Genomic DNA, 24,862 nt, shown 5'->3' on the forward strand with positions numbered 1-24,862 from the left:
CCGCATCGTGGGGTCACTTGACACGCTACGTCACGAACACAAAGGCAGTTGGGTCATCGTTGCAACCACCGTCATGACGTTGCTTCGATCGCCGAGTACGAAATGCACCTGCGCTGGGTTTACAAGTAGACTCTATTCATTCCATGCGTTCGTAAGCTCCAAGCGCCTTGCAATATAGTACGTTGTGTGTATCAAGGATTCTCGTGGTCAAGCGTTTGGCTGGTGCTTGATGCAAGGGGCCAACATGGTCGTGACGTGGCATCGCTGTGCGTCTGTGGCTGAGACTACTGGCACTTCTTCAGCGAATTCGAGCGAGGCGTGCACTGCACGCCATACAAACCACGAGTTAAAACGATGGCATCCAGCGTGATAGCCACACGCACACAACGTGCTAGGCCCTGCGCACGACGAGAACCACATCACAAACGAGTGTGTCCTACACAGCACACTCGCAGATCCACCCTCGAGCTTTTCCGAGCGCAGAACAGCTTTGGGCGAGGCACGACATGCGACGAGGCCGTTTGGCCCGATCGTCGGCGGTGAAAAGCTCGACCAAGTCTAGTAAAACTAGCGCGATGCCAGAACAAAAGACGGTGCGTGTGCTAGTACGACATGATTCATTGTACAGGACCGGGATCAGTTTCTCGAACGAGGAAGCGATGGCAATTGCAGTCGACGGGAGGAATTACGACTTGGCTCTTGGATGCCTGTTTGGATTTGCATTCGCTACGTCTGATTGGTTGAATTCAAGCCAATCAAAGGCGGCAAAAAGCAATTTGGTTTCACCAATCGATAACACCATTTGATACATATTCTCACACTAATCAAACATCTTCAGGAGAGGGTTGATGAGCAAAAAGCAATTTGGTGCTCGCATGACCACCTTTCTCGACGCCGTGCTGCGCCAGCCCGAGCTCGCGGCCTTGGTCTTTGGCTACCAAGGTGGTGTCTTCGAAGACATTGCGCCCCGCTTCCTGCACTTCTATCTTTTCGTCGACTTCGAGTCGAGCGGCAACAGCGGCGTCTACTGGCTCGACCCTGTGCTCTTCCGAACCTCGTACCGCCACCGCGCATGCGACGAAACGCCGCCAGCCGTGCTCAGCTCAGAGGAGCTCAATCTCAACCAGCACAATACGCGCGATCCTCGCTTTCCTCTGCACTTGGCGATTCTCGAAGGCGATCTAACGGCGACTCGGCGCATTCTGCGCTGCCGACCAGACCTCGCGTATCAAGAAGCCATTGCGCTCGCCATCCAGCACCATCATCTCGAGATCGCCGCGTACCTCTTGGAGCAGCGGGCGACGAACATGCCTCAGCTTTACCGGAACTTTGAAGACACCTACGGCGGGTGGCCGTCGCGATGCCTCGACGAGTGGCTACCCCGCTCGACACTGTGCATGAACGACTCGTCGGTTGTAGCACTGTTGTGGGCCCATCGTCAACGCGACTGGAACTGGAGAGACCTTGTTCTTGCAGCGATCCACGAGCACGCGCTTGAAGCACTGGCGTTTCTGTGTCGACACGCGCCGCCAGTGACGTTGACGGGTGTGCTGGACGCGGTGAGCGGCTACAGCCCACTGTCTTTGGTTGAAGCCTTGCATGCTCGCGGTGTCGACTGTACGCACGTGGCGATGGACCGAGCAGCATCCGCCGGCAACCTCGACGTCGTCGTCTTCTTGCACACGCACCGCAATGAAGGCTGCACCACCGACGCGATGAACATCGCCGCCACCTACGGCTACTTGGACATCGTCGTCTTCCTCCATGAGAATCGCCGCGAAGGCTGCACCAGAGACGCGCTCGACGGAGCTGTGGCCGGTGGCTACCTCGATATTGTCCAGTTCCTGGTCGACCACCGGGACGAAGGCGCGTCATCCGACGTTTTGGACATTGCCGCGGCAAGTGGTCACTTGGACATGTTTGTATATTGGCAGCAGCGCGGGTCGTTTGCGTGCACGACGGCCGCCATGGACTTGGCCGCCAGCAACGGCCACCTCGACGTCGTCGCCTACCTCTTGGCGCACCGAGACGAGTATGGTGGTAGTCCCGACGGTGCCGTTCGCGGGGCGCTCGCAAACGGTCACATTGCGATCGTCGAGCTCCTCATCGCTGCGGGGTACTCTCTTCCCACGGACATTCCCCGCGTCGTGCGGGCGATGCGCCAGCCCAACGCGCTCGCTCTCTTGCAGCTCTACGTGGCCCAAGGAATTGCGCTGCCAGCAGCGTGGACAACGGATGTGCACACGTTTGGCGCCAAGGACGTGGTTGCGTTTTACCGCCAGCACTCGCCGCACCACGCGCCCAACGGCCCAAGCTTTCCCTTCAAGCATATGACGCTGGACGATGTGCAGACAGCGCTCGCAAAGGAAGATTTCAAGGCGGTTGGCGCGCTCTGGGCGACACGACCAGAGCTGCGCCACGACTGCTTGCTCGAGGTCGTCGTGCGCACCAACGAGTCGCTCAACGCCCTCACGTTTCTCCTTGAAGCAGGTGTCGGGCAGCCACGGGACGTCGCACGCGCGTACATTCGTCGCCGGAGCTTTGATATGCTGCGCATTCTCCTGCCGCACTGTCTTGACGCCACAGATCCGATCGACAACCTCGTCTTCCTCGTCGAGTGGGTCCATAAGCAGTCGCACGACTTCACCGCGTCGCCGCTCCGTTTGCTCAAGACCGAAATGGTTGCCCAAGCGCATGCTGCCAACTGCCTTGACATCCACGCTGGCACAGGTATCGAAGCGCTGACGGCGATGCTATTGCAGACGGGCGCGACAACGGCGATGCTGGAACCTGCGATCGGAGGCCTCGAACAACGCGTGCTCTTCAAGTCGGGTGTTACTGACTGGGGCCTTGCCACACTTTTTGTGCATGTCGCGTCGGCGGACCCCACCAAACACGTCGCGCAGTTGCTACGGTGGCTCGATATGGTGACCAATGCGGCGCTTACGACGCATCTGCAGCACCTCCTCCAGAAGACGTTTGCCGATCGCCTTGACGTCGTCGCTGCTGCGCTAGCGGCGTCGCAGGCTCTCAAGTACGCAACGGCGCTCGATGACTATTAGCATAGATCGCTGTTATGTCATGAGACGAACCGCACGATGCCAAGCCATATATATATATATATATATATGATGCCAAGCGGTATTTTTGATTTTTGCGTGGGATCTCTTCCTTCGTGTTGTATACTACGATCATTATCGGGTGACGGTCTGGTGGGTCTGGGTTGCCCTTCGTATCATTAAAGGTATAAACACCCGCCGCATGGCACAATTGTACAAGATCAATCTCTGATACCGAGGGTGCGGTGCAGCAAGGAATCGGCAATTGAACACGTTTACCAGCATGAAGCTCGATAGGTTGATTACGTGATGAACCCTCTACTATCAAGGCCGCAAACTAGTCTATGCCCTTCGTACTATCCAAACATCGCACAGGACGTATTCGGGCCAACGTCTACGCACCCTTGACGGCAACGGACCCAAAGAAGTTCAGCGCAACGCTGCCGTCCAGCTGGGGCGTAAACGGCACAATGAGCGTCGACGGCGTGACGTCGATGGCCCACACAAACGTATGGTTCCCAAGCGGCAAGAGCGGTGCGTCATAGCCATGCGTCATAGCTGTAGTAGCGCATGTACAGCTTGTCTTGCGCCGCGTGGACCGTGATGGGGCCGTTGTACGCAGGCGATGACACAAACGCATACGAGCCGACGAGGGCGGACGCCCCCGGCACGGGCAAGTTGGCGCTCGGCCACGGCTCGTTGCCAAAATAGTGGCCGTCGCACGGCGTAAACGGGGTCAACTTGTCGGCCATGGCGAGCCCGGCGTCCCACATCGCGTCGAGCTTACTGCGGGGAACGCCGAGGTAGATGCCGAGAACGTACACTTTCAGGAGCGGCAAGACGGCGCGCTCGCGGCCGGCCCCGCCCCCCGCTGCCGTGTTGGAGAGCAGCGTCACGGCCAAATTGGCATCCGGAACATATCCCGTCTCGGCATAGTTGACCAACGTAGCCCCGCCTTTCGAGAAGTACCGGTGGCCAAAAAGAAGGGCACCCGTCATGTCATAGCCGTAGCCAACGCCAAGCGCGTTGCCTTCGGGGTCGTACTCGAAACCATAGACCGTGATGACAGTGGCGCGGGTCGCAGGAAGACTTGTGTAGCCCGTTGCGAGGCCCTTGACGAGCGCCGGCGACTTGAAGATACCGGCACCGTGCTGCAGGATGAAGCGCGTGAAGATCGCCATGTCCGCCGGAGACGAGACGATCGAGCCCGCTGCGATGAACGGCGATGTAGCGCTCAACATCGTCATGCTCGAGGTGAAGAGCGGGTAGGGCCCGATCACTGTCCGGTTGCACGCGTAGTGGCCAAACGAGAGCTGCTCCGGCGGCGCCAAGCCCGCGTGGGCGTACGTTGACTTCATACCGAGCGGTGTCCAGATCGTACGCTGGAGGTACTCGTACCACGGGAGCCCAGACACAGCCTCGACGACCTGCCCGAGCACTTGAAACCCCAGGTTGGCGTAGGCATACCCGGCTCGGAACTCGCGACGCGTCTGCAAGAACGCAAGGTTCTCGACGTTGTCGCGCTCGGACGCCCAGCGGCCAAAGAGAATGGGGAGGTCGCCGTCTCTGGTCAGCACCGAGTTGTGCGAGAGCAAGTCGCCGATGGTCGTGTGCGCCTCGGCGTACTTGTCTTGGAGCGTGAACCACGGGACACGGGACTTGACCGTATCGGAGAACTGGAGCTTCCCGTCGTCGACGAGCTTGGCCAGAGCGATTGCAATGTGCGTCTTGGAGACGGATCCGATCTCAAAGCCCGTTGTCGATCGCACGATGTCGGACGAGACGTTGGCACGCTTGAGCCCGAGCCCCGTCGCAACGACCGTCTACTCCAACCATATTATAGGCGATTTTGAGTGTTTTTCTTACCTTGTTGTTGCGGACAACGGTCATGCCCATGCCAGTGATCGAGTGCGCCTTCATCTTCTTCGTGAGAAAGGCGATCGCTTGGGACGTCGCGTAGTCGTAGTAGCGCTCATCAGCGACATCCTGGACAGTCTCTTGGGCCACGACAAGCACCAAGAGAAGGCAGAGAAGGCTTGGGATCCACAGCTTCATGGTCGAGGCAAATTGAAAAGTGACGATTGCTTCATTTTGAATGTACTCTAGTAGCAAAAAAAGGTTTATAAAATGTCTGATTATGCACGTTGGCTGTAGTGCGGTCGTAGGAACGCGCACCGTCGACGAATGTACCACTGCCTACTCTCCTCGGACCGCGCGATTATCAAAATAGAGTGGGACCACGGGTGCATGTCCCGATGGTTGCACGACCAGGAAACGGGGGCTTATGGCCAAGCTTGCAGCTCTGTACCAAGGTCATTGACGTCGCTTGTGCTACAGTGCGAATGAGTCGGAACACTAATTTCGCCGGTATGTTTGGAGGGTCGTCCGCGGGTGACCGAACTACAAGGTGGCACAATTGAAATGCAATGAAGTACATTGCAGTGTGCAGGTGGCAGCGTCTTGAGTGGACACCACGAGGTGCCACACATGCATTCATCCTCGCAGGAGGGACCATGGTTTATCATCGCTTGCCTCGCACGATGGCGTCATCAGCACCGTGAATGACACTATGATTATCGTAAATGTGGGATACCATGTCAACATCGTCTTGCGTTCTGCTTTGAGCCCCAACTGCCGCAGGGTTTTCAAAAGATCGTGCTTGCATGCTACCTTGTTAGGTGACGTCGAATGGTATGCGCGCACTACTTTATTCTTGAAAGATAGTTTGCAATACTATACCCACCGTGTCCCTGGTTCACGTCGTGCTAAGTGCAAAATGGCGTGGCAGAGTGAGCGCCTACAACATGGAACACAATGTGTAAAAAAAGCACTTGCCGTTTGTGTATAATAATATACTGCCATCAAATTGTTTCTATTGGCTATTATTTAAATCACTTAGACCAATCCCGTGCGATGTATTTTGGCACATCCGCGAGCGAACCCACGGCCGGTCGGGCGGCCAAATGACATTTGAAATAAAAGTCGCTGATACTGGAAGGGATGATTGCCGACACTTTAGAAAGCACAACAAGCTACATCACCTCGACGTCTGAGACCTACAGCGCGCGCAATCGGCCGACCTGTTCCTTGTCGTATATGCCATATTTCGCCATAAATAATCACGTTTTACCACCTATAACCATATTTACGTCCGCTACCAACTTGCCATCCAGCAGCATCTTTACTAAGTGCTGAGCTCGTCGGCCCATGTGGCGGTCTAATTCTAGCTCGCCCCAATACCAATGCAAGCTCCTACCACAAGCAGGTTACACTTTGCGCCACCAGAGACGACAAACGTCATCGCCAAGTTTGCCGGCGCGGGAGACAGACCGCACCAAATCATCGCTTTTGACAGCCGTATGGAGGGCCTTCTTCCGAGGCGGTAGCTATGAACGACGTTTCTACAGAGCACCACGACAGAAAACATGGCCGTTCGAAGGCATCACAGGAGTGCCACATTTCATCGCGTTGCGGATGCACATACACCTGGCGGCTGCACACGTCAGTCACGAGCCACCCGTTTTTTCGCTTGGTAAAAGCTTGCGCGACCCTGTGCATAGATAGAGCGACGCAAGACCATGTGAGTTGCTTTATTGACCTGCGCCTCAGCGCGTCATGAGGCGCAGGTCAATAAAGCTACTGAGGCGCGGGCCTCATGCTTTCCTCGTCCTTTAAGCGCGTCCTATAATCTCGAGTTCTACATGCATGTTCTTGAGGCCCTTGGCCATACCATCATCCTCTCGCGTTGACGGCCTGCGGCCAAGATCGCTGCATGGCCGCGCGCTCCAATCGGTTTTCAAAACGAACCAATCATCGGTCGGGTGTCAAAATCCAGCCAATCAAGAGCCGTTGCGTCACACGGCGTGGCGAGATGATGCCACGCACGCAATGTGTTTAAAACGTGGTCGTTGCCGTCAGGGTCAAGCGATAATTTGTTTTATACCGTGTACATACAAACCACAAGAGAATTAGAGGTGTTTAAATCATGCATCGGCCGTTTCCGGCGGTATCCGGATGATCCAAGATCCACAAACCACTGGAGTTGGGTTTCTTAGTTTGGCTTTCGAAGTTCAGCGAAGACAAGCAGCAGCATGGCCCCGCAGACGGAGCTCCGCCAGCGCCACGCCGCCGTCGCCGAGACGCCGATCGCCGGCAAGAAGGTCTTTACATGGCAGGAGGTCGCGCAGCACAACACGGCGGCCTCGGCCTGGATCATCATCCGCGGCAAGGTCTACGACGTGACCGAGTGGGCGACCAAGCACCCGGGCGGCCGCGAGATGGTGCTGCTGCACGCCGGCCGCGAGGCCACCGACACGTTTGACTCGTACCACCCGTTCAGCGACAAGGCCGAGTCGATCTTGAACAAGTATGAGATTGGCACGTTCACGGGCCCGACCGAGTTTCCGACCTTCAAGCCCGATTCGGGCTTTTACAAGGAGTGCCGGAAGCGCGTCGGTGAGTACTTCAAGAAGAACAACCTCCACCCGCAGGACGGCTTCCCGGGCCTTTGGCGCATGATGCTCGTGTTTGCTGTTGCCGGCCTCGCCTTGTACGGCATGCACTTCTCGACCATCTTTGCCTTGCAGCTCGCGGCCGCGGCGCTCTTCGGCGTCTGCCAGGCGCTGCCGCTGCTCCACGTCATGCACGACTCGTCGCACGCGTCGTACACCAACATGCCGTTCTTCCATTACGTCGTCGGCCGCTTCGCCATGGATTGGTTCGCCGGCGGCTCGATGGTGTCGTGGCTCAACCAGCACGTCGTGGGCCACCACATCTACACGAACGTCGCGGGCTCGGACCCGGATCTTCCGGTCAACATGGACGGCGACATCCGCCGCATTGTCAACCGCCAGGTGTTCCAGCCCATGTACGCGTTCCAGCACATCTACCTCCCACCGCTCTACGGCGTGCTCGGCCTCAAATTCCGCATCCAGGACTTCACCGACACGTTTGGCTCGCACACGAACGGCCCGATCCGCGTCAACCCGCACGCGCTCTCGACGTGGGTGGCCATGATCTGCTCCAAGTCGTTCTGGGCCTTCTACCGCGTGTACCTTCCGCTCGCGGTGCTCCAGATGCCCATCAAGACGTACCTCGCGATCTTCTTCCTCGCCGAGTTTGTCACTGGTTGGTACCTCGCGTTCAACTTTCAGGTGAGCCACGTCTCGACCGAGTGCGGCTACCCGTGCGGCGACGAGGCCAAGATGGCGCTCCAGGACGAGTGGGCCGTCTCGCAGGTCAAGACGTCGGTCGACTACGCGCATGGCTCGTGGATGACGACGTTCCTCGCCGGCGCGCTCAACTACCAGGTCGTGCATCACTTGTTCCCGAGCGTCTCGCAGTACCACTACCCGGCCATCGCGCCCATCATCGTCGACGTCTGCAAGGAGTACAACATCAAGTACGCCATTCTGCCGGACTTTACGACCGCGTTCATTGCCCACTTGAAGCACCTCCGCAACATGGGCCAGCAGGGCATTGCCGCCACGATCCACATGGGCTAAGAAGCCTTCGTCGACGACGACAACAGACTTGTTGAATGCGAGATGTTTGGATTGCCATCCACATGCTGTCGTTTGGAGTTGGTGGGCATTTTGGAGAGCTACGTCCAGTACTCGCTCGCAGGTGGACGCGTGCCCAAGGACGCAGACCTCTCCGTTCTGCGTACCAAGCATCGGCAGTGGTGCCGGACCCAAACACCGACTTGATGCATGGTCGGCGTCTGGTCGGCTGGACTCGGAGGGCGTTCGACAGCGGAGGTTGTCGAGTGTGGACTGTTCAAGCGCGTCGCGTGCCCGAAAACAGATGCTGCGCCAGCGCCGCCGTCAAGTTCGGGCGACACGGACTCTCGTCATTCCCGCGTTGGCGTGCGGCAGCTGCGCGGCGTGTATCCACACCACGCATCCAATATGCTACAAGTACACCGCTCCTCTGCTGAGAGCTTCACGTTTTCTCCTTCTCAGCTCTCCGTCTCCATGCCACACGACCGGTGCCCGGACCAGATCAGTGGCCCCTGCCGATACCAAGCAGCTCCATGCGGCCACCATCGCCCTGGTCGAGTGACTTTAAAAATCTAACATCAGCAGGGCTGCGTTGGGTACGGTATGCGACCTTGATCTTCGCTTGCAAGCAATTGCCCGCGTGTGCGATCCATGCAGCAGCGACCTGGTTCGCCCGCACTTCATCTGCAATTCGCTCATTCAAGACCAATTGACGTCGGTACGCGCGGGACAGGCCGCCCCCAGCGTCGGACACACACGCTATAAGCGAATTGCATCTGCGACGTGCGGCAGCTGCGCTGGCAGATGCCGAAAATTAACCCAAACGCACCAATCAGACGCACGCCATTTGTCATGAATTCGGCACAGGACGATCGCCACGAGTGAGATGATGGGTCAGTTGTGAATTTGCTGTCTCCTCCCACAATACGACGATGGCCCGCTCCATGACCTACCTCGCGGCCGCGGCGCTCTGCGTCGCGCTTGTCGCTGCCGACTCGGCCACGACGGCGCCCGTCAACCAAGTGCAGAAGGTGCTCAACACCTCGGGCTCGCAAGTCATTGACACGCTCTCGGGCGGCGACTCGGCGACCGCCTCGACGCTCAAGGGCATCTTTGCCGCGATCGCGCTCGTCGCGTCGCTCGGCGTCACCTTTGCCGGCTACAAGATGATCTACCCGGTGCTCTTCGCGGCCTCGTTCTTCTTTGGCGCGTGCTTCTCGTACGACGTGCTCCTCCAGCTCTTCGCCAACCAGAACGCAGCGTACGTCGGCTTTGTCATTGGCGGCATCCTCGCCGCGGTCCTCGTCCTCTACTTTTACGACGTGGGTATCTTCGCGATCGGCGCGGTCGCCGGCGCGATGGGCGGCTTCATCTTTGACGCGTCGTTCACGGCCAGCCTCGGCGGCGAGAACCACCTGTACGTGCACTATGCGATCGTGATCATTACGGCGATCGCCGGCGGTGTCGCGGCGCTCAAGCTTGAGAAGACGGCGCTCGTGATTGCGACGTCGTTTGCGGGCGCGGCCATCTTTATCGGCGCGCTTGGCCACTTCATCGGCGGGTACCCGACCGGCGACCAGCTCACCAACATCAAGGGCAACGCGTCGTTCATCAACAACGTGCCGTCCTCGTGGTGGGGCTACTTCGCCGCGACGCTCGTGCTCTTCGCCCTCGGCGCCTACGTGCAGTTCTTCCACACGGCCAAGAACGTCAACCACATTGACGGCAACTCGGACGAGAAGAAGCCGCTCCACGGCTACCGCAATGTCTAAGCGCGATTAAGATCGAATAAGATCGCCGCCATGCGGTAAATAAGAACATGATATGTGTGTGTCCATGCCTCGCTTTGGATCTGGCATGCTGCAGACGGCAGAATAGCGTCGGAGCTTCCAACGAGCAAGCTTTATGGTCATTCACAGGTCCCGAGCGGGGCATGCTGGTAGGAACGTTTGGTATGGAGCATGCATGCGAAGCTGTGGGCATTCGCTTTGTTATGGCCACTACAGCGAGCGAGGACTCGACACGCGACCTCCCCTGCGATGTGCCACGAGTCTCGCGTGGAGCGAGACACCTTGTGGCGGGCCATCATACGCTCGCCAGTTCTTAGAGCTGCGACCATCCGGTACTCGTGCTAGCAAGCGCTCCCGCGACCAATGTCCCGCGACGACCTTGGCAGCCGACGCCATGCTGGCAGTCGGCGCTGCCACGTCCATTGCCGTCCCGTTTCATCTCGCCAACGATTGGCCCATGGTATTGCGGAATGATATTGTTTGTGTTTTATTCACCATACAACTATCAAGTACACGAGTGTGAATTCCTTGGCATTAAATCAAGTCGTCGAGATTGCACTTACTTGCCAGCCATGGGCCTCGACATCCAAGTGCTCGGCGTTGGCAGCGCCGAGATGGCGCCGTCCGTGATCGTCACGGGAGAGAGCCAGCGGTACTTGATCTGCTGCATCCTTCCTCTGAGGCCATGCGTGCTAGGTACCTCTTCAACGCATGCGAAGGCCTCCAGCGGGTGTGTATGGAGCACCGCGTCCGCCTCGGGAAGCTCCAGACGGTCCTTCTCACGGAGCTCACGTCCGAAACATTGGGCGGCCTGCCGGGCCTCATCCTGACCATCTCGGACATTGGCAAGAAGGGCCTGCGCCTCTGCGGACCTGACGGCACGTCCGCCTTTCTCCACGCGACGCGCCATTTCCTCAACCGGTTGCGTCCTGCGGTTGCGCGTAGAGTCGATGGCTCACGATCGCATTAGGCCCAAGTTTGAGCTGAAAGCACACGACATTGTATCGACGAGCGACGCGCCGCTCCTAACCGATGAGAACCTGACGCTGGACGCCGTCGTCGTGACAACGTCGCGCGCGGCAACCGACGACGAGAGCTCGGCCAAGCGCCAGAAAGTCCCGACGGTCACGAGCGTGAGCTACATTGGCGAGACGCCTCGCCAGCGCGGCAAGTTTTTGATCCAGAAAGCGCTTGCTCTCGGTGTGCCCAAGGGCCCGCTCTGCGGCGCCTTGCATCGCGGTGAAGACGTTACGGTTGTCGTCGACGGCAAGTCGGTGGTCGTGACACCGGCGCAGTGCGTCGAACCGTCGCTTCCAGGTAGACACGCTTTCGCTGGCCTGCGTCCGAGTGTGCCTTCGGCTAGGCGCCGCGTTTGCGGTCGTGGCGTGCCCCGGTGTGTCGTCGATCGCGCCTCTCTTGCAAGCCCGCGCTTTTCACAAGTACGCATCCCGTCTCTATCAAGTACATTGGATTGTATCGGTCCCCAGGTATCAAGGTGGCGAGACGGACCTGGCAGTGCTCGTGCACATGGGCGGCATCGACGTCCTTTCGCACCCCGACTACATTGCGTGGACCTTGACGTTTGGTCGCCGCGTGCAGCACATTCTGGTCTACTCTATCGTGGCGACTGCAGCTCAAACGCTGTACTCGCTAGGTCAACCATACGGCGTGTCCGCAACGGACACCGTACCGTGCCAGCGCGGCCCTCCAAGCCACGCTGCACGGCCTGTTCCCGGCCACCTTTCCCACGTCGCACCACGAAAACGACTCGACGACCTCAGTCGACACGGAGTTTGGCGCCGCCATCGTCGGCGTACGTCCCGAGACTCGACCACCGTTGATGTACCTCGAGACGTCGGGTGTAGGAACCGCTGCTCAAGTTCACGCTCGTCCCTGTGCCCAAGCAAGGCGTTGACCGCGCGAGCTGCTTTGCCCCGTTGGACCTTGCCGCGGTCACCGCCGAGACGCAGACGATGCTCCGCGAGGCCAACGTGACACTGGCGCCGCCGAGCCAACGCTCGAGTGCCGCCTGCGTGCAAGCGGGTGCTGTCACGTTCCTCGGCACGGGCTCGGCGATTCCGTCGAAATATCGCAACGTCACGTCGAATTTGCTTCGGTTCGGCGACGCCTACCTCTTGCTGGATGCAGGCGAAGGCACGTACGGGCAGCTGTACCGGCACGTCGGTGGCGACGAGGCCGCACTGACGGCGCTTCTAACCAACCTCCACGTGGTGTGGATCTCGCACAACCACGCCGACCACCACTTGGGCTTGGTGCGGCTTCTGAGTCGTCGCCCGATCGAGGTACAGGGATCGAACCTCGGCGTGTTCCAGCAGATGGTTGTAGCTGCCGCCCTTGGCGATCGTGGGCCCGCCACACGTGCTCAACTGGCTGCGTGACTATGGCGCGGTGGACGCAAACATCAACGCCAAGTACATGTACGAGAGCAACGGCTTCTTTGACGTCCATGGACCCAGCGCCAAGGACCGTACGTACATACATCCGGACCAACTTGAGCTCAGTTGCATATTGTCTCTAGAGGAGCGATTTGGGTCGCACGAAAAGGCCATTCGTGATATTCTCAAGCAGCGTTATGGCGTGACGAGGTCCAGCGCTTCATCCAAAATCACAATCGGTTGGCTCATGGCATGTGTAGCTTTGAGTGCGTACCGGTCCAGCACTGCCACCTCTCGTATGCACTCGTGCTCACGTGTGCCAACGGGTATGGATCCGTTTCTGTGCTCTTTAAATCGACGAAAACCTGAAGATGGAGATCTAGGTTCAAGGTCGCCTTCTCTGGCGACTGCCGCCCGAGCGATGCGCTCGTCCAGTACGCCGAAGACGCCGACTTGCTCATTCACGAAGCCACGTTTGAAGGTATCGCGCGTCAACAAGTTGATAGTGCAGTGTATCAACGACCAACCTATGGTGTAGAGGGCATGCTGGACGAAGCCAAGGCCAAGGACCACTCGACGACCGACGAAGCGATCGGCGTCGGGCTCAAGGCCAACGCCAAGTACATTTTGTTGACGCACTTTAGGTACTCCAAACCATCGCCTCTCTGCACTGTGTCGACGGCGGTGCACTAGCCAACGCTACCCCAAGATGCCCACGATTTCGGCCGAGGCCTTGCAACGCGTCATGACGGCGCTCGACCTCATGTCGCTCTCATTCGACGAGCTCCACGTGCCCCAACTCATGCAGGTATCCGCGATGGTGTGTCGATGAGCAGATGACGGATAGCACCGTACGTAGGCGTGCCAAGCCATCTTGCCGGGCAACGACGTGGCCGACGACGAGTAAAGGGCGTCTCTGCATGCGTCGAGCTAGAAAAGGGAGGGGTAGCCCAAGCAAGCGAAGCTGCAATCGTCAAAGGAACACAAAGCGTTCGCACTCCGTTGCAGGACTTGAATGTTGGTGGCGCATCGATCGCAGCAGCTCGGTGTTGCGTGGATTGAACCACCGTCCCATGCGGCGACTGAGCGCGGTAGGATAAAAGGATAGTTTGGTAGGATAGTAGGATACGGCTGGCCCCGCAGGGCGTCATGGATCAGAAGATGGCGGCCAAACAGGCCGTCGTCGGCCGAAGATTCGGTTGAAGTTGGCTGCATCCCATAGTTTTAAACATGTTGCATTCGTGGCGCTACATTCGAGATTTGTATCACATTTGTTTTCAACATGAAAGTGCACGCACCCAATATATTGCTCGGCGACCAATATTGGATTGGCGGCATGGGCAAGGCGCCGTGGTACTCGCTCCTCGCGTTCGACCTCGATGGCACGCTCCTCAACAAGGCCGGCCACGTGAGCCCGCGCACTGCTGCGGCGATCCGCGCCGTCGTTGCGACCGGCGCCATCGTCTCGCTCTGCTCCGGGCGGTCGACCGCGTGCATGGTGGAGGCGGCGCGCCAGCTCGGCCTCGACCACGGTGTGACGCTGGTGTCGTGCAATGGCGCTGACGCTGGTGTCATGCAATGGCGCCGCGCCTTTGACCCGACCAACAAGCCGCTCGTTCATTGACACGATGGCTGCCGAGAGCGTCCGCCACGTGCTTCGGGTGGCCGCCGATATGGACCGCTGCGTCAACGTGTACGACGAGGAGCGTGGGGTGATCCACGCCAAGCCGACGCATCCGCACCACTACGACCTCATTGACGAGTACAGTAAGCGCACGGGCGGCGTCTACAACCTCGTCGACGAGTACGACACGACGGGCGTCCGGCCATGCCAGCTCGCGGTCCTCGGGCGCGACGTCGATGCGATCCACGCTACGCTGACCGCCGAGGTGCCAAGTCTCACCTTCAACAAGTACTCGACGTTCGTCGAATGCCTTCCAAGCCAAGTGCACAAGGGAGTCGGGCTCACGCGCCTCGCACAGCACCTCTCGATACCTCTCACGCGCACGGTCGCGTTTGGCGACGGCTTGAACGACCTCGAGTTCGTCCAGACCGCCGGACTAGGTATCGCGATGGCCAACGGCGACGATGCGGTCAAGCGAGCAGCGAACCGCGTCTCGCGCTACGACCACGACGCCGACGGTGTCGCCCATGAGCTCGAGTGGCTGCTACGGACTGGCGTCGTCGGCGTGCCACCCGAAGTCGAGCTGCATGCCACAGCCTCGATCTAATGACAACGGATTTGAGTTTTGAGTTTTGAGTTTGGACGGTTGCGCACTGTGATTGGCTGAAATTGGAGGCTGGTGAAAATTCAAGTGCGGATGACGAAGCTCGAGCGGCCGATCCCGAGCTCCGACGGGGTCAACCAGTCGCGGGACGAAGGCTTCCGCGCGTCCGTGGGCATCCTGCTCATGCGTCTGCATCCGGACGTCACGGCGCATGCGATCGATGCGCTCGTTCACCTGCGCCAGAGCGGCCTCGTGCCCGGGATCTTCTTCCGCACCGAGCGCCTCCTCTCGGGCTACATCTACCCGCTGCTCACGCTGTCGCTGACGCCCAACGACATTCTCACGCACATCCGTGAGAAGGCCACAAAGGACGCAGACGTGATAGTCTCGACGCTGCTCTCTCACTCGAACGTGGTCGCGACGACGACGACGGACCCGCAGCTGGAGCGACGCGGTACACTGCAACATGGTAGCCATGTAGCCTAAGCGGTGTGCTATCTAGGCTGCCGCGTCGTGGGCTGCGTCGGCGACTACGTCGTCGTGCACTGGCCCGGGTTGCCCGACGCCTACGACGAGTACGTGCTCCGCACGAGCATCACGACCGACACGCACATCGACTCGATCGAAGCCATGGCCGCGCCCTTCAACATCTCGTCCGAATTCTACAATGCGCAAAAGAAGTATGCGCCCATGTGGATCAATGCGCTCGACTACATGACGCCGTCGACGGTCAAGCGTCCTCGGGTACGACGACACTCTCATTTGACCATCATGGATTGATGTGACCCATGTGCAGTCGCCCTCCGCGAGCGAGATGCCGGCGCACGTCAAGCACACCAAGGTCGATTCGAGTGTCGTTGCGCGGCTTGACGGCGGCGCCGCGGCGGCTGTCTCGCTCTTGTTGCAGTCGTCGACGACCAACAAGCCTACGACGAGCGTGCTCGACCACTTTGAGGCCAGCGCAACGTCCGAGCCGACGAAGGGCGTGGCCGTGCATCTGCACTCTGCGCCGGGCTCAGTCGCGCTCGAGCAACAGACCGTCGTCGCGATTCCGAGCTGCAGCCGCTGGTTCTCGCTCGACGCCGTGCACCCGCTTGAGAAGCGCATGTTGCCCGAGTTTTTCGACGAGCCGCGGCCCGGCACGATCCGGTCCAAGACGCCGCAGGTGCCTCCAGGAACTCTGGCAAGAAGTGTGGACAACTTGTCGTCGTTTTAGGTGTATGTGACGTACCGCAACTACATGGTGCATGCCTCGCGCGCCCAGCCGCACGTCTACCTGACGGCCACGGCATGCCGGCGTAATCTTGCAGGCGACGTGTGCGCGGTCTTGCGCGTGCACGAGTTCTTGACGCACTGGGGCTTGATCAACTTCCACGTGCCGGCGCACGCGATGCCGCCCAGCGTTCCCTCGACACTGGACCTCGATGTCGCGGCGCTTCCGACGCCCGCGGTACACCTCGTATCTGATATCTGATAGCTGATAGCTGACATCCTGTGTTTCGTGCGTAGTTGAGCGTGTGCGAATCCTGCGTCCAGAGCGCGATTGCATACGAACTGTCGCTGGACGCCAAGCGCAAGGAGCGGCAGTCGCAGCTCGGCGGGCCGTTCCGGAAGCTGGATGCGTGGGGCACCCGTCCAGGCACCGGCGTCTGCGAAAACTGTTTTGCGAAGCGCAAGTTTCCAACGCACTTGGATGTGACCGACTTTGTGCCGGTGCCTTCGAACTGCAAGTGGACGGACGACCACGTACAGCGACTGGTCGATGCACTGGATGCGCTCGATACGTCCCAGGCGGTCGACTGGAACGAGGTCGGCATCGCGGTGGGGAAGCCGCCGAAAGAGTGTCTCTTCCAGTTCCTTCAGCTGCCGCTCGACGCCCAAGAGCCGCGTACGAACGCATCCACATCCAAAACCTCAGGTCTTTTCCCGCTGGCGCGCGCGACGGCCAACGTGGCCGATATCGTCGCGAGCGCCGACCCGCAGCTTGTGCAAGCAGCGACGCGCGCGGTCTTGGCCGAGCTCGACGAGCTCAACACGCCGTCGGCCGCCAAAGCGTCGAGTCCAGCGGCGGTACGAATAATACTTGCGTGGTAAACGACTCGAGTGTCTCGAACCTAGGCCACGCCCAAGGCGGGCCTTGAAAAGGGTGCCAAGGCGCTCGCCAAGACAGCCAATGATGCGGGCTTGAGCTGTACGTCTCATCTTCCATCCCCTGGGTTCCCACTGAAGCGTACGTGTAGTGAAGGAGGATGTGTCGCTCGAGGGCCTCGTGTCGGAGCAGGTGTCGTCGGCAACGACCGTCGCGCTCCTCGCCGCCAACGCGCACGTACGTCGGTCATCATGCATGCGCCACGTAGTCTCTCATGTGACGGTAGAGCATTGCGACGCAAGAGGCAAGCGCCGTGAAGCGTCTCATGCGCGACTTGCTCCAATGCCAAATGGAGCAAGTCCAACTCAAAATGAAGGCGTTCCAACAACTCGAGATGGCGCTCCACGCCGAGCGCGAGGAGGTAGATGAGGATGGATGTATCAACTTGATAGTCTAACGGCGTGATGGCTACTAGCTCACAAAGGAGCGGCATGCGATCTACATGGAGCGTCTCGCCGCCGTCGCGTCGCCAGACCCAGAGGCGTAGAGTAATCCACCACACAGTACGACTAGCTTCCATCAACTACACAACCCTTGCGTTCACCTCGATGGGCATCACGGTTCCAAGCAGATACTACAATCATCGCCGCAGGCCTCCTCTGCAAGCTCTCTTCCCGCACCCCTTGCATGGTGCCTAGCATCATGATCCTGGACAATCTTTCCGACGCCATCAAGGGTCGAAAGCCGAGACCATCGCTTCTGGTCATGGGGCTGGCGCTGGGGCTGGCGCGTTTCGACTACCATATCGACTACCAATATCGACTAACGAAACGACTACTGAAACGAGCCAACGACTAAACGACTAAACGACGCGCGGGCCGTTCAAAAAGTGCGCCAATTTTGCGTTATCCGGATTTTTATCCGGATGCTTGGCCGCTCTTCCCGCGCACGCGATGGCTGTCACGTGTGATTTTATACCGCACCCGGTTCTTTTTTAAATAGGAGGGTTCTACTTGCCTTTTGTATTTGCAATAAACGATTTGTATTAAAAAGCGCGACCCTGCCGAGGGCTGAGCCATTTGCACACTCGCCGCCATGTCCTTCCTGACGCCGCCGCTCAAGACGGTTCGACTACATTGTGTGGATTCGACTAACTAAACAACGGGATGTAGAAGCCGGCGGGGCTCGGCGACGTGCGCCAGCTCACGCTGAGCCAAGGCAAGAAGAAGCGCAAGATCGCCAAGGTGCTCGACCTCAAGGACGACGACGGCGGTGCGAGCTCGTCCGAGGAAGAGTTTGACTACAAGGCCATGAGCTTCAACAAGGAGAACGTCATGATGGAGAACGACAGTGACAGCGACAGCGACAGCGAGTGTGAAGTGCTCTTTGACTCGCTCTCGTCGCCGGCCAAGGCCACGCCATCGACGCCCGCCAACCACTTTGCCCTAGACTTCCAGGTACGCAGATCGCGAATGCAAGTCGAATGCCAACAGTGGGCATAGGTCTCGTCCGTCGCCGTCGACCGCGCCGGCCGCTTTGTCGTCGCCGGCTTTAACAACGGCACGATCCGCCTCTACCCGCTCGTCGACAACTTCAAGCGGGGCATTGACGTCGGAACGGTCGAAGTCAGCTCTGTCGACGCCAACGCGCTCGTCTTCCGCAAGGGCGTCGTCCTCGAACACATTACCGCGCGTGGCATGTACACGACGCTGCGCGTCCACGTCGTCATTCCTGGTGCGCCATTACCTGATGGATGCGCGTACGACGGTCTCTCGCGTAGAGGACGGTCGGTTCATCTTTGCCGGTGTCTACCGCGGATCGACCGAGATCCTTGTCATTGACATCGACTCGATCGTGCTACCGACCGAGGCGATTGGCGTGCCGACGGCCGAGGTCGTGACGCACTCGTACAACGACGCCAAGCTGCGCGTACGCATCGATCGACCTTTGTATCGGAACATGACATGCTCATGCTCGTCTCTAGGGCTTTGGTGCGGTGCGCGCGGTGCCTGGCGACAGCCTCATGTTGGTCCACGCATCTCGTGTCCTCCTGTCTCATTTCCGGCATGTGCCATTAGTACGACCGAATACCAAGTGCTCTGCGGCCTTGGCATCAAGAACCTGCACCTCTGGCGCTTCTACTGGGACCCGAACTCCGACGACGACGAGTCCAAGTGGACGTGGCAGTGCGTCTTTGATCGTCAGACCAACGGGATCAGCCTCGAGTACCTCGCGTTCGGGCCCGGCCCCAACCAGGTCATCTCCAAGTCCGAGCACCAAGCCATCCGCGTCTGGACGCTCTCAGAAGCGACATCCGACGACGGCACGATTGCGTCGTTCGAGTACACGGACATCAAACACACAACGGTCCCTACTTCTTAGCTTGCTCTCCGAATCGACTCACCTCTACGATCTAGGACGCGGTGGAAGTCTTTGGCCACTACGCGTACGGCGGGTCGGAGCGGCTGGCGCTCGTCGACCTCGACAACTCCAAGCGCTTTGAACTCGTACGCTTCTAAGCATCCACACAGCAAGCTAACGCACTGCGTAGGACCTTCCGTCGTCGACGGCGGTCGCCTCCGCGCGCCCGACGCTCAACTTTCGCAAGCGTCAACTGCGCACGGTCTCCAACCTCACGGGGGACGCGATGGGCGTCACGCTCGGCATGTGCTCGGACGGTAGCGTCTTCGTGCACAAGGCGACGGCCGACGCCGCCCTCGGCGTCCACACGCCACCGACGTACGTGCAAGGCTACGAGTCGTTCTACCAGGACCAAGGCGGTCTCTTGACGCTGCTGCCGTTTGAGATTCAAGACGAGAAAGAGTGGATGGTCGTGTCGGCCAACGCGAATGAGCTCCGCGTGCACGCGCTCCACGAGTTCCTCGGCGAGCCCAAGCAGACGTTTGCCGCGCCCACGAAGCCGTGCAAGCTCAAACTCACAGCGGCAAAAGAGCTCAAGGTCAAAAAAGACCAAAAAAGAGCAGTAAGAAGACGCCAAGTCCGCCGCCGTCCGTGGTCGACGACGTCGACGCCTTTATTGTGCGGCCGCTCAAGGTCAAGGTGGTCGACGCTCCGGCATCGACACCGGCATCAACGCCAGCACCGGTCGTCGACGTTGTGCCCGACGTGCTGGCATCGCCGCCACTCAAGCGCAAGCTCGAACCCGAGATTGCTGCCGTCGCCACCACCGACTCGACAAAGCGCACCAAAGCGTCGCCGTGGAGCTACGAGCTCAAGCCGCTGGCACCGAAGCCGGTTGCGATCGTCGTGCACCCGCCGAAAATCGCTCCAGCGCTCGTGACGCCGATGAAGCGCCCAGCCAAGATCGCAGTCCCGTCGCCCGTCGTGTCCATTTCGCCGTGCTCGTCGCCCGTGATGCCGCAGACACCTGCGCCGTCGACGCCAACCAAGACGACGGCCGAGGACCAGCGCGACTGGAGCCCGTTTGTGATCCCCAAGCGCCGCAACAAGGAGCTCATCATGGACGAGCCGGCGGTTGTTGCCGACTCTCCGCCGTCGCCTCTTGAGGCAATGACGCCGCCACCGGTGGAGAGTAGCATTCCGTCGCGTCTCGACACGATCGCGGAAGTTGCGACGATCGTCGCCGCAGTCGAGCCGACGCTGGATGCGGCACCACCCAGTGTGACGCCGTCGCCGTTTGCAAGCCACGCGCGGTCGCTTCTAATGCAGCTGACGACGTGCATGCTGGACGAAGACGAGCCCATGGACATTGGTACACGCTTTGATCCGCCGTCTCAAACTCTTTTTCTCATGGATTTCTTCCACGTGTAGACGACCGAGACGATGGCGCGCTTTGAAGCTCAGCAGGCGCAACTCAAAGAGACGTTCACGCGCGGCCACCGGCAGCTCATCCGCACCGTGTGCAACGACATGCATCGCCGGGGCACGGCCACGCTCGAGCCCGGTCAGCTCCAAGACATCTTTCAAAAGCACGTGGTACGCCTCGACACCCCTCCTGCCTTGATAGATTGATACCAGTTCTGTAGGACGAGCTGATACGCGTGCAGCAGCTCGAAGCCGACGCGCTCCACGCCAAGCAGCTTGTGGAGTGGACAATGCTCGGGCTCTGCGACTTTCGGTTGCCCCGTGTGCACACTGCGTTCCCTGTCCCGCGTCTGTTTGCCTAGGCTAGATTCCTGTTCCTTATATATAATCCAACACTCTGTGCTAGTTAGACGCGTCTCTTGCGCCATGGCAGCGCGAACCGAGACTTGCTGGGCGGTGCGACCGCGTCGACAACGACGGCGACGGCGCTCGGTGCCTGGAGATCGGTCAAGTCCTTGCGCTTGTGGCGGCGGTAGGCCCGTTGAATGCATCTCGCGGCAGCCCGTCGCTTGGCAAGCGCGTCGCCTCGGACGCGTAGCCGACGGAATGTGGCCGTGTACTCTGGCGCCTCGTGGAGCTTCGAGTCCTACGCGCCTCTTTGTAGTTGTAGAATAGATGGAAAATTGGCGCTGGACCTTGGCAAGGCCCAAGACGAGCTCGACGCGGGCGTCTCGCTCCATGGCTTTATTCCGCGCTTGCGCCGCCAGCCTACTCGGATCGGTTCGATCACATTCAATTCGAGGAGCGTACTCGATGTGCCGGGCCTCGGAGGCCATCCGATCGGCCTCTTCGTCGACCATACGCTGCTGCAATGCGAGTACCTTGATGTCCCGCCACACGTGCGGGCGGTGGGCCGCGAGCTCCCGCAACTGCTGCTCGGGACTAGGGCTAGGTTAGGACGCGGGCTCGAGAGAGCGACGGTACCTTGTGTCCCGGACCCGCTGCAGTAGCGTCGCGTGGCGATTCCTCGCGGCCACTTCTGCAGCTTTCTTTTCCTCTTCTTGTTGCGCGGCCATTGTGGTCACCAGCATGTGCTTCCACTCCTGCATGCATGCTCCGACGGACGATCAAGAGGTAGGGATTCTACCTCGAGGCCAGCTTTCGAGACAAGATACGATGCCCTACAGTGGCTTAGAACCCGCGCCGATCGAAGCACGCACTTGTCGTGGCGCGAGAGGCCGCGGGCGAACTGCACGCACTCGGCGAGGTCGGCGTGGAGGCCAGCGATGCACTCGTCGTGCGCGGCCGTGAGCATGGCTTCCCGCGCCTTGTACAAGCGCAGGCCGTCGTCCAGGACGCGCTTCTGCTGCTGCATGTGGTCCATGTACTAGAGCGCCCAACATCAATTCGATACCAAATAAGAGGACGCCGTACGAGCTGTGTCGTCTCGGCAACGAAGGACGCGACGTCATTGGCATCCGCCGCTTTGGCCAGCGTTTGCCGCATCGTCGGCAGGATCTTCTTCATGTCCAGATGCTCGAGACGCGTGTGTTGGCATAGACGGTACTTGTATGCGTCGCCGGTCGTCACGGGGTTGCTCAGCGCCTCCAACTCTTCGAGCAAAGGGAGCGAGAGCACGGTCTTGACGAGCTACCTCGAAATGTTTCCCGAAAACGCCGAAATTGTCATGAAGAATGCATAGTACCTCGTCGAGATTCGCGAGATGATTATAACTCAGAGCGACCGACCGCAGCTGCTGAAGAGGCGCTATCGACCCCATGCAGTCGTCGCGCAGCTGGTTGCGACGCACCGAGAGCCGCTCCAGTCTACATATGACCCGACACATGAGCCACTTTTTCTGCTTCGCAGCTAGTACGATCGAAGGCTCTCGATGCCGCGTAGAGTCGTGAGCTTGTTCTCATCCAGAAGCAGCGTTTGCAAGTGCACACAGACGGCGAGACCATCCAGAGATCCAATATCGTTGCACGAGAGGTCCAGGCTCACGAGGGCGTTGGCAGCTGGTAGTCCGTGCACGTGCTACTCTAGCTACGAAAGATAGCCATCACGCCGGTGGTGGTACCGTGATCAAGTTGGTCGCGGCGTTGAGCACCCGCAGGTGGCGACACGCTTCGAGACCAGCGACGTGTGTGAGCTTGGGCTGCGTGAGCCAACTTTCACACCGAGGGTCGCGTACCTGGTTGAGCTGCACGCGGAGCTCTCGGAGGTTGGGCCACATGGCAAGGGAAGGCAGTTGCCGCAGCCGGTTCATCGACGCGTCCAGGAGCACGATATCGTCGTTTGGAGTGCTACATAGCCTCTGGAGGCACGAGGTTTAGGAGTAGCGAGCGTACGCCGACGACAGTATCGGCGGCGGGAGGGCGCGAAGCTGCTTGTACTTGCAGCTCGCCTCGAAGACGCGCGCGCTGCTCTCGACATGCCACGCGAGCGGTCGGTCCCGCACCTCGGTCACTGTCCACAGTGAAGGTTTCATCCAGCGTTTTCAAATGAGACCAAGGAGCTAGCATACAGCGAAGAGCTCTTTATGTCGTTCAGTACGTTTACAGGACAGTGTGTACATGCTATTGGAATGCTACATGGTGTATTGGTGGGGCCGGTCATCCTCGTCGTCGTCACTCGACTCGATCTCCAAGTCGACCGCCGACGATGTCCGGGGCAGCGTCGCAATCGCTACACGTCAACCATCACCTTGGTACATTTCTTGGAAAGAAGCGCGCACCGTCCATGTCAGTCGACAAGCTCTGGCGTGGGAACCGGCGGTGCTTCTGGAGCTTGAGTCCCTTGTACTTGAGCCCGTAGAGAATGCTGAGCGCACAGAGCAACACGAAGCTGCCAACAATGACCCACGGAACATACCTACACACCACCATCATCCAGGAGCCTTTTCATTTTAAGACGCACGTTGCGGTCGTCGCGTCGCTGGCTTCAAAGCTCTTGAGAAGGCGGGTTTGGCTCAAAGCGTAGGTGCCCAGTGTGCTGTCGGTATGGACGGAAACCTGCATGGCGTACTTGGAGACGACGTGCGCCGAAATCGTGCTCAGGACCGGCGACGTCTCAAAGACACTCGGACACTAGGTAGATCATAAAGCGAGCCACGCATCGGGTGTTGAAGCGTGTACCGAGGTCGGCGCAGCGGCCGCGTGTGCATACGCGAACGCGGTGACGACCGTCGCATTGGTGGCGACTTGGCTCACTTGCGACTTGGCGCTGTAAAGACCAAAGTAGGCGTCGACGCGGTGCTCCTGCAGCACCGAACTTAGTGCGGTCGTGAGTTGGCAGAGCGGTCGCTGCCCCACGACAAAGAGCCACTGGCTGCGACTGGCACCGAGGGTCGTTTCCAGCCTAAATTGACGGGCTATGTCTCGAGTCGAGAAATACGCTGCTGACCAATTCGCGTGGGCGGCTTGCGCTTGGTTGGTCGCGTCGCACGACGTGGTGCACACAACTACGCCTCTCTCAACGGTTGTCCCATCAAGGCAACGTATCTACCTGGCGGTGCGAGGAGCGTGTCGTTGATAAAAACCACCTACGCCCACAGCAGCATGTTCCAGAGAGAGACGGCGAAGGAGGTTTGTACTTGAATCAAGAACGGGTCGACCTCGACGGATGCATTGACGACGAGCGTCGAGCCCGGAGTGGCTGGCTCCAGGTTGCTCTAGACAGGCAGCAGCTTCGGTGCCAGCGCCGTTGTAGCGAATCTACCAGCAGCGAGAGCGGCAACGAGGACGCATTGATGTCTGTTGTGAGTGTCCACACGTTGGTTTGGTTGAGGCTCGCCGCAGCGACCAGTTGCGCCTACATCCTCGTGAGTGTTCCGTTGCAACGGTGCAGACGTGACGACTTGGTGGTTGAAGGCGGTCGACGGCCCGCCGGCCACCGGCGCCAGCACGTGAAACACGACTGAGCTCGTTGCGTCGGTGAGCCCGAGCGAGGCCGCCGTCCATAGCAACATCCGCATCATTGACCGTCTTTTTCGTAACTATTTTCGTTTTAAA

At 59.4% G+C, this 24,862-nt stretch overlaps 9 protein-coding genes across 9 annotated transcripts; 7 read left to right on the forward strand and 2 right to left on the reverse strand.

The window, feature by feature from the left end:
- Positions 1 to 875: 875 nt before the first annotated feature.
- Positions 876 to 3,062, forward strand: SPRG_02604 (hypothetical protein; the record flags this gene model as incomplete). The annotated part of the gene is made up of 1 exon (XM_012341170.1): positions 876 to 3,062. The coding sequence occupies one exon, from the start codon at positions 876 to 878 to the stop codon at positions 3,060 to 3,062; it is 2,187 nt and encodes a 728-aa protein (XP_012196560.1).
- Positions 3,063 to 3,598: 536 nt separating this feature from the next.
- On the reverse strand, positions 3,599 to 5,114 carry SPRG_02605 (hypothetical protein; the record flags this gene model as incomplete). Its single annotated transcript, XM_012341171.1, has 2 exons — positions 3,599 to 4,882; positions 4,926 to 5,114. The coding sequence occupies 2 exons, from the start codon at positions 5,112 to 5,114 to the stop codon at positions 3,599 to 3,601; spliced, it is 1,473 nt and encodes a 490-aa protein (XP_012196561.1).
- Positions 5,115 to 7,044: 1,930 nt separating this feature from the next.
- Positions 7,045 to 8,626, forward strand: SPRG_02606 (hypothetical protein; the record flags this gene model as incomplete). The annotated part of the gene is made up of 2 exons (XM_012341172.1): positions 7,045 to 7,065; positions 7,115 to 8,626. The coding sequence occupies 2 exons, from the start codon at positions 7,045 to 7,047 to the stop codon at positions 8,561 to 8,563; spliced, it is 1,470 nt and encodes a 489-aa protein (XP_012196562.1). The 3' UTR covers positions 8,564 to 8,626.
- An 824-nt stretch (positions 8,627 to 9,450) lies between these two features.
- On the forward strand, positions 9,451 to 10,397 carry SPRG_02607 (hypothetical protein). The gene has a single exon (XM_012341173.1). It carries the CDS (start codon positions 9,493 to 9,495, stop codon positions 10,330 to 10,332), a length of 840 nt encoding a protein of 279 aa, XP_012196563.1. The 5' UTR covers positions 9,451 to 9,492; the 3' UTR covers positions 10,333 to 10,397.
- Positions 10,398 to 10,895: 498 nt separating this feature from the next.
- SPRG_02608 (hypothetical protein) lies at positions 10,896 to 13,744 on the forward strand. Its single transcript, XM_012341174.1, has 14 exons — positions 10,896 to 11,002; positions 11,047 to 11,271; positions 11,321 to 11,667; positions 11,714 to 11,789; positions 11,838 to 11,958; positions 12,005 to 12,163; positions 12,216 to 12,653; positions 12,697 to 12,838; positions 12,890 to 12,956; positions 13,007 to 13,072; positions 13,130 to 13,227; positions 13,285 to 13,390; positions 13,440 to 13,554; positions 13,606 to 13,744. The coding sequence occupies exons 1-14, from the start codon at positions 10,923 to 10,925 to the stop codon at positions 13,651 to 13,653; spliced, it is 2,088 nt and encodes a 695-aa protein (XP_012196564.1). The 5' UTR covers positions 10,896 to 10,922; the 3' UTR covers positions 13,654 to 13,744.
- A 293-nt stretch (positions 13,745 to 14,037) lies between these two features.
- On the forward strand, positions 14,038 to 14,977 carry SPRG_02609 (hypothetical protein; the record flags this gene model as incomplete). Its single annotated transcript, XM_012341175.1, has 2 exons — positions 14,038 to 14,361; positions 14,387 to 14,977. Exons 1-2 carry the CDS (start codon positions 14,083 to 14,085, stop codon positions 14,975 to 14,977), a joined length of 870 nt encoding a protein of 289 aa, XP_012196565.1. The 5' UTR covers positions 14,038 to 14,082.
- Positions 14,978 to 15,067: 90 nt separating this feature from the next.
- SPRG_02610 (hypothetical protein) lies at positions 15,068 to 17,668 on the forward strand (the record flags this gene model as incomplete). The annotated part of the gene is made up of 9 exons (XM_012341176.1): positions 15,068 to 15,428; positions 15,477 to 15,718; positions 15,771 to 16,139; positions 16,191 to 16,424; positions 16,484 to 17,044; positions 17,093 to 17,165; positions 17,215 to 17,300; positions 17,350 to 17,484; positions 17,539 to 17,668. 9 exons carry the CDS (start codon positions 15,068 to 15,070, stop codon positions 17,608 to 17,610), a joined length of 2,133 nt encoding a protein of 710 aa, XP_012196566.1. The 3' UTR covers positions 17,611 to 17,668.
- Positions 17,669 to 18,158: 490 nt separating this feature from the next.
- On the forward strand, positions 18,159 to 21,211 carry SPRG_02611 (hypothetical protein; the record flags this gene model as incomplete). The annotated part of the gene is made up of 11 exons (XM_012341177.1): positions 18,159 to 18,188; positions 18,236 to 18,520; positions 18,566 to 18,797; positions 18,844 to 18,992; positions 19,048 to 19,088; positions 19,142 to 19,430; positions 19,481 to 19,570; positions 19,615 to 20,022; positions 20,052 to 20,796; positions 20,884 to 21,020; positions 21,071 to 21,211. 11 exons carry the CDS (start codon positions 18,159 to 18,161, stop codon positions 21,209 to 21,211), a joined length of 2,547 nt encoding a protein of 848 aa, XP_012196567.1.
- Positions 21,212 to 21,254: 43 nt separating this feature from the next.
- Positions 21,255 to 24,843, reverse strand: SPRG_02612 (hypothetical protein). Its single transcript, XM_012341178.1, has 20 exons — positions 24,709 to 24,843; positions 24,570 to 24,662; positions 24,445 to 24,522; positions 24,357 to 24,393; positions 24,255 to 24,312; positions 23,987 to 24,209; positions 23,769 to 23,938; positions 23,587 to 23,723; positions 23,484 to 23,537; positions 23,201 to 23,318; positions 23,044 to 23,155; positions 22,930 to 23,007; positions 22,726 to 22,886; positions 22,555 to 22,675; positions 22,284 to 22,499; positions 21,997 to 22,236; positions 21,834 to 21,952; positions 21,660 to 21,791; positions 21,545 to 21,617; positions 21,255 to 21,495 (listed from the first exon to the last, which is right to left on the reverse strand). Exons 1-20 carry the CDS (start codon positions 24,826 to 24,828, stop codon positions 21,256 to 21,258), a joined length of 2,580 nt encoding a protein of 859 aa, XP_012196568.1. The 5' UTR covers positions 24,829 to 24,843; the 3' UTR covers position 21,255.
- Between the last annotated feature and the right edge of the window lie 19 nt (positions 24,844 to 24,862).

Source organism: Saprolegnia parasitica (assembly GCF_000151545.1).
Source record: "Saprolegnia parasitica CBS 223.65 unplaced genomic scaffold supercont2.6, whole genome shotgun sequence".
NCBI lineage: Eukaryota > Oomycota > Saprolegniomycetes > Saprolegniales > Saprolegniaceae > Saprolegnia > Saprolegnia parasitica.

What these genes read in the sequence shown, in the direction of transcription:
- SPRG_02607 (XM_012341173.1), top strand. Translation starts at nt 9,493, where the DNA reads ATGGCCCGCTCCATGACCTACCTCGCGGCCGCGGCGCTCTGCGTCGCG.
- SPRG_02608 (XM_012341174.1), top strand. Translation starts at nt 10,923, where the DNA reads ATGGGCCTCGACATCCAAGTGCTCGGCGTTGGCAGCGCCGAGATGGCG. An exon ending in CGTCGAACCGTCGCTTCCAG is followed by an intron (nt 11,668 to 11,713) that starts GTAGACACGCTT and finishes GCCTTCGGCTAG; the next exon opens with GCGCCGCGTTTGCGGTCGTG. An exon ending in GTGCTCACGTGTGCCAACGG is followed by an intron (nt 13,073 to 13,129) that starts GTATGGATCCGT and finishes ATGGAGATCTAG; the next exon opens with GTTCAAGGTCGCCTTCTCTG.
- SPRG_02612 (XM_012341178.1), bottom strand. Translation starts at nt 24,828, where the DNA reads ATGATGCGGATGTTGCTATGGACGGCGGCCTCGCTCGGGCTCACCGAC. An exon ending in ATCTCGCGAATCTCGACGAG is followed by an intron (nt 22,500 to 22,554) that starts GTACTATGCATT and finishes ATTTCGAGGTAG; the next exon opens with CTCGTCAAGACCGTGCTCTC. An exon ending in TCTCGAAAGCTGGCCTCGAG is followed by an intron (nt 21,953 to 21,996) that starts GTAGAATCCCTA and finishes GCATGCATGCAG; the next exon opens with GAGTGGAAGCACATGCTGGT.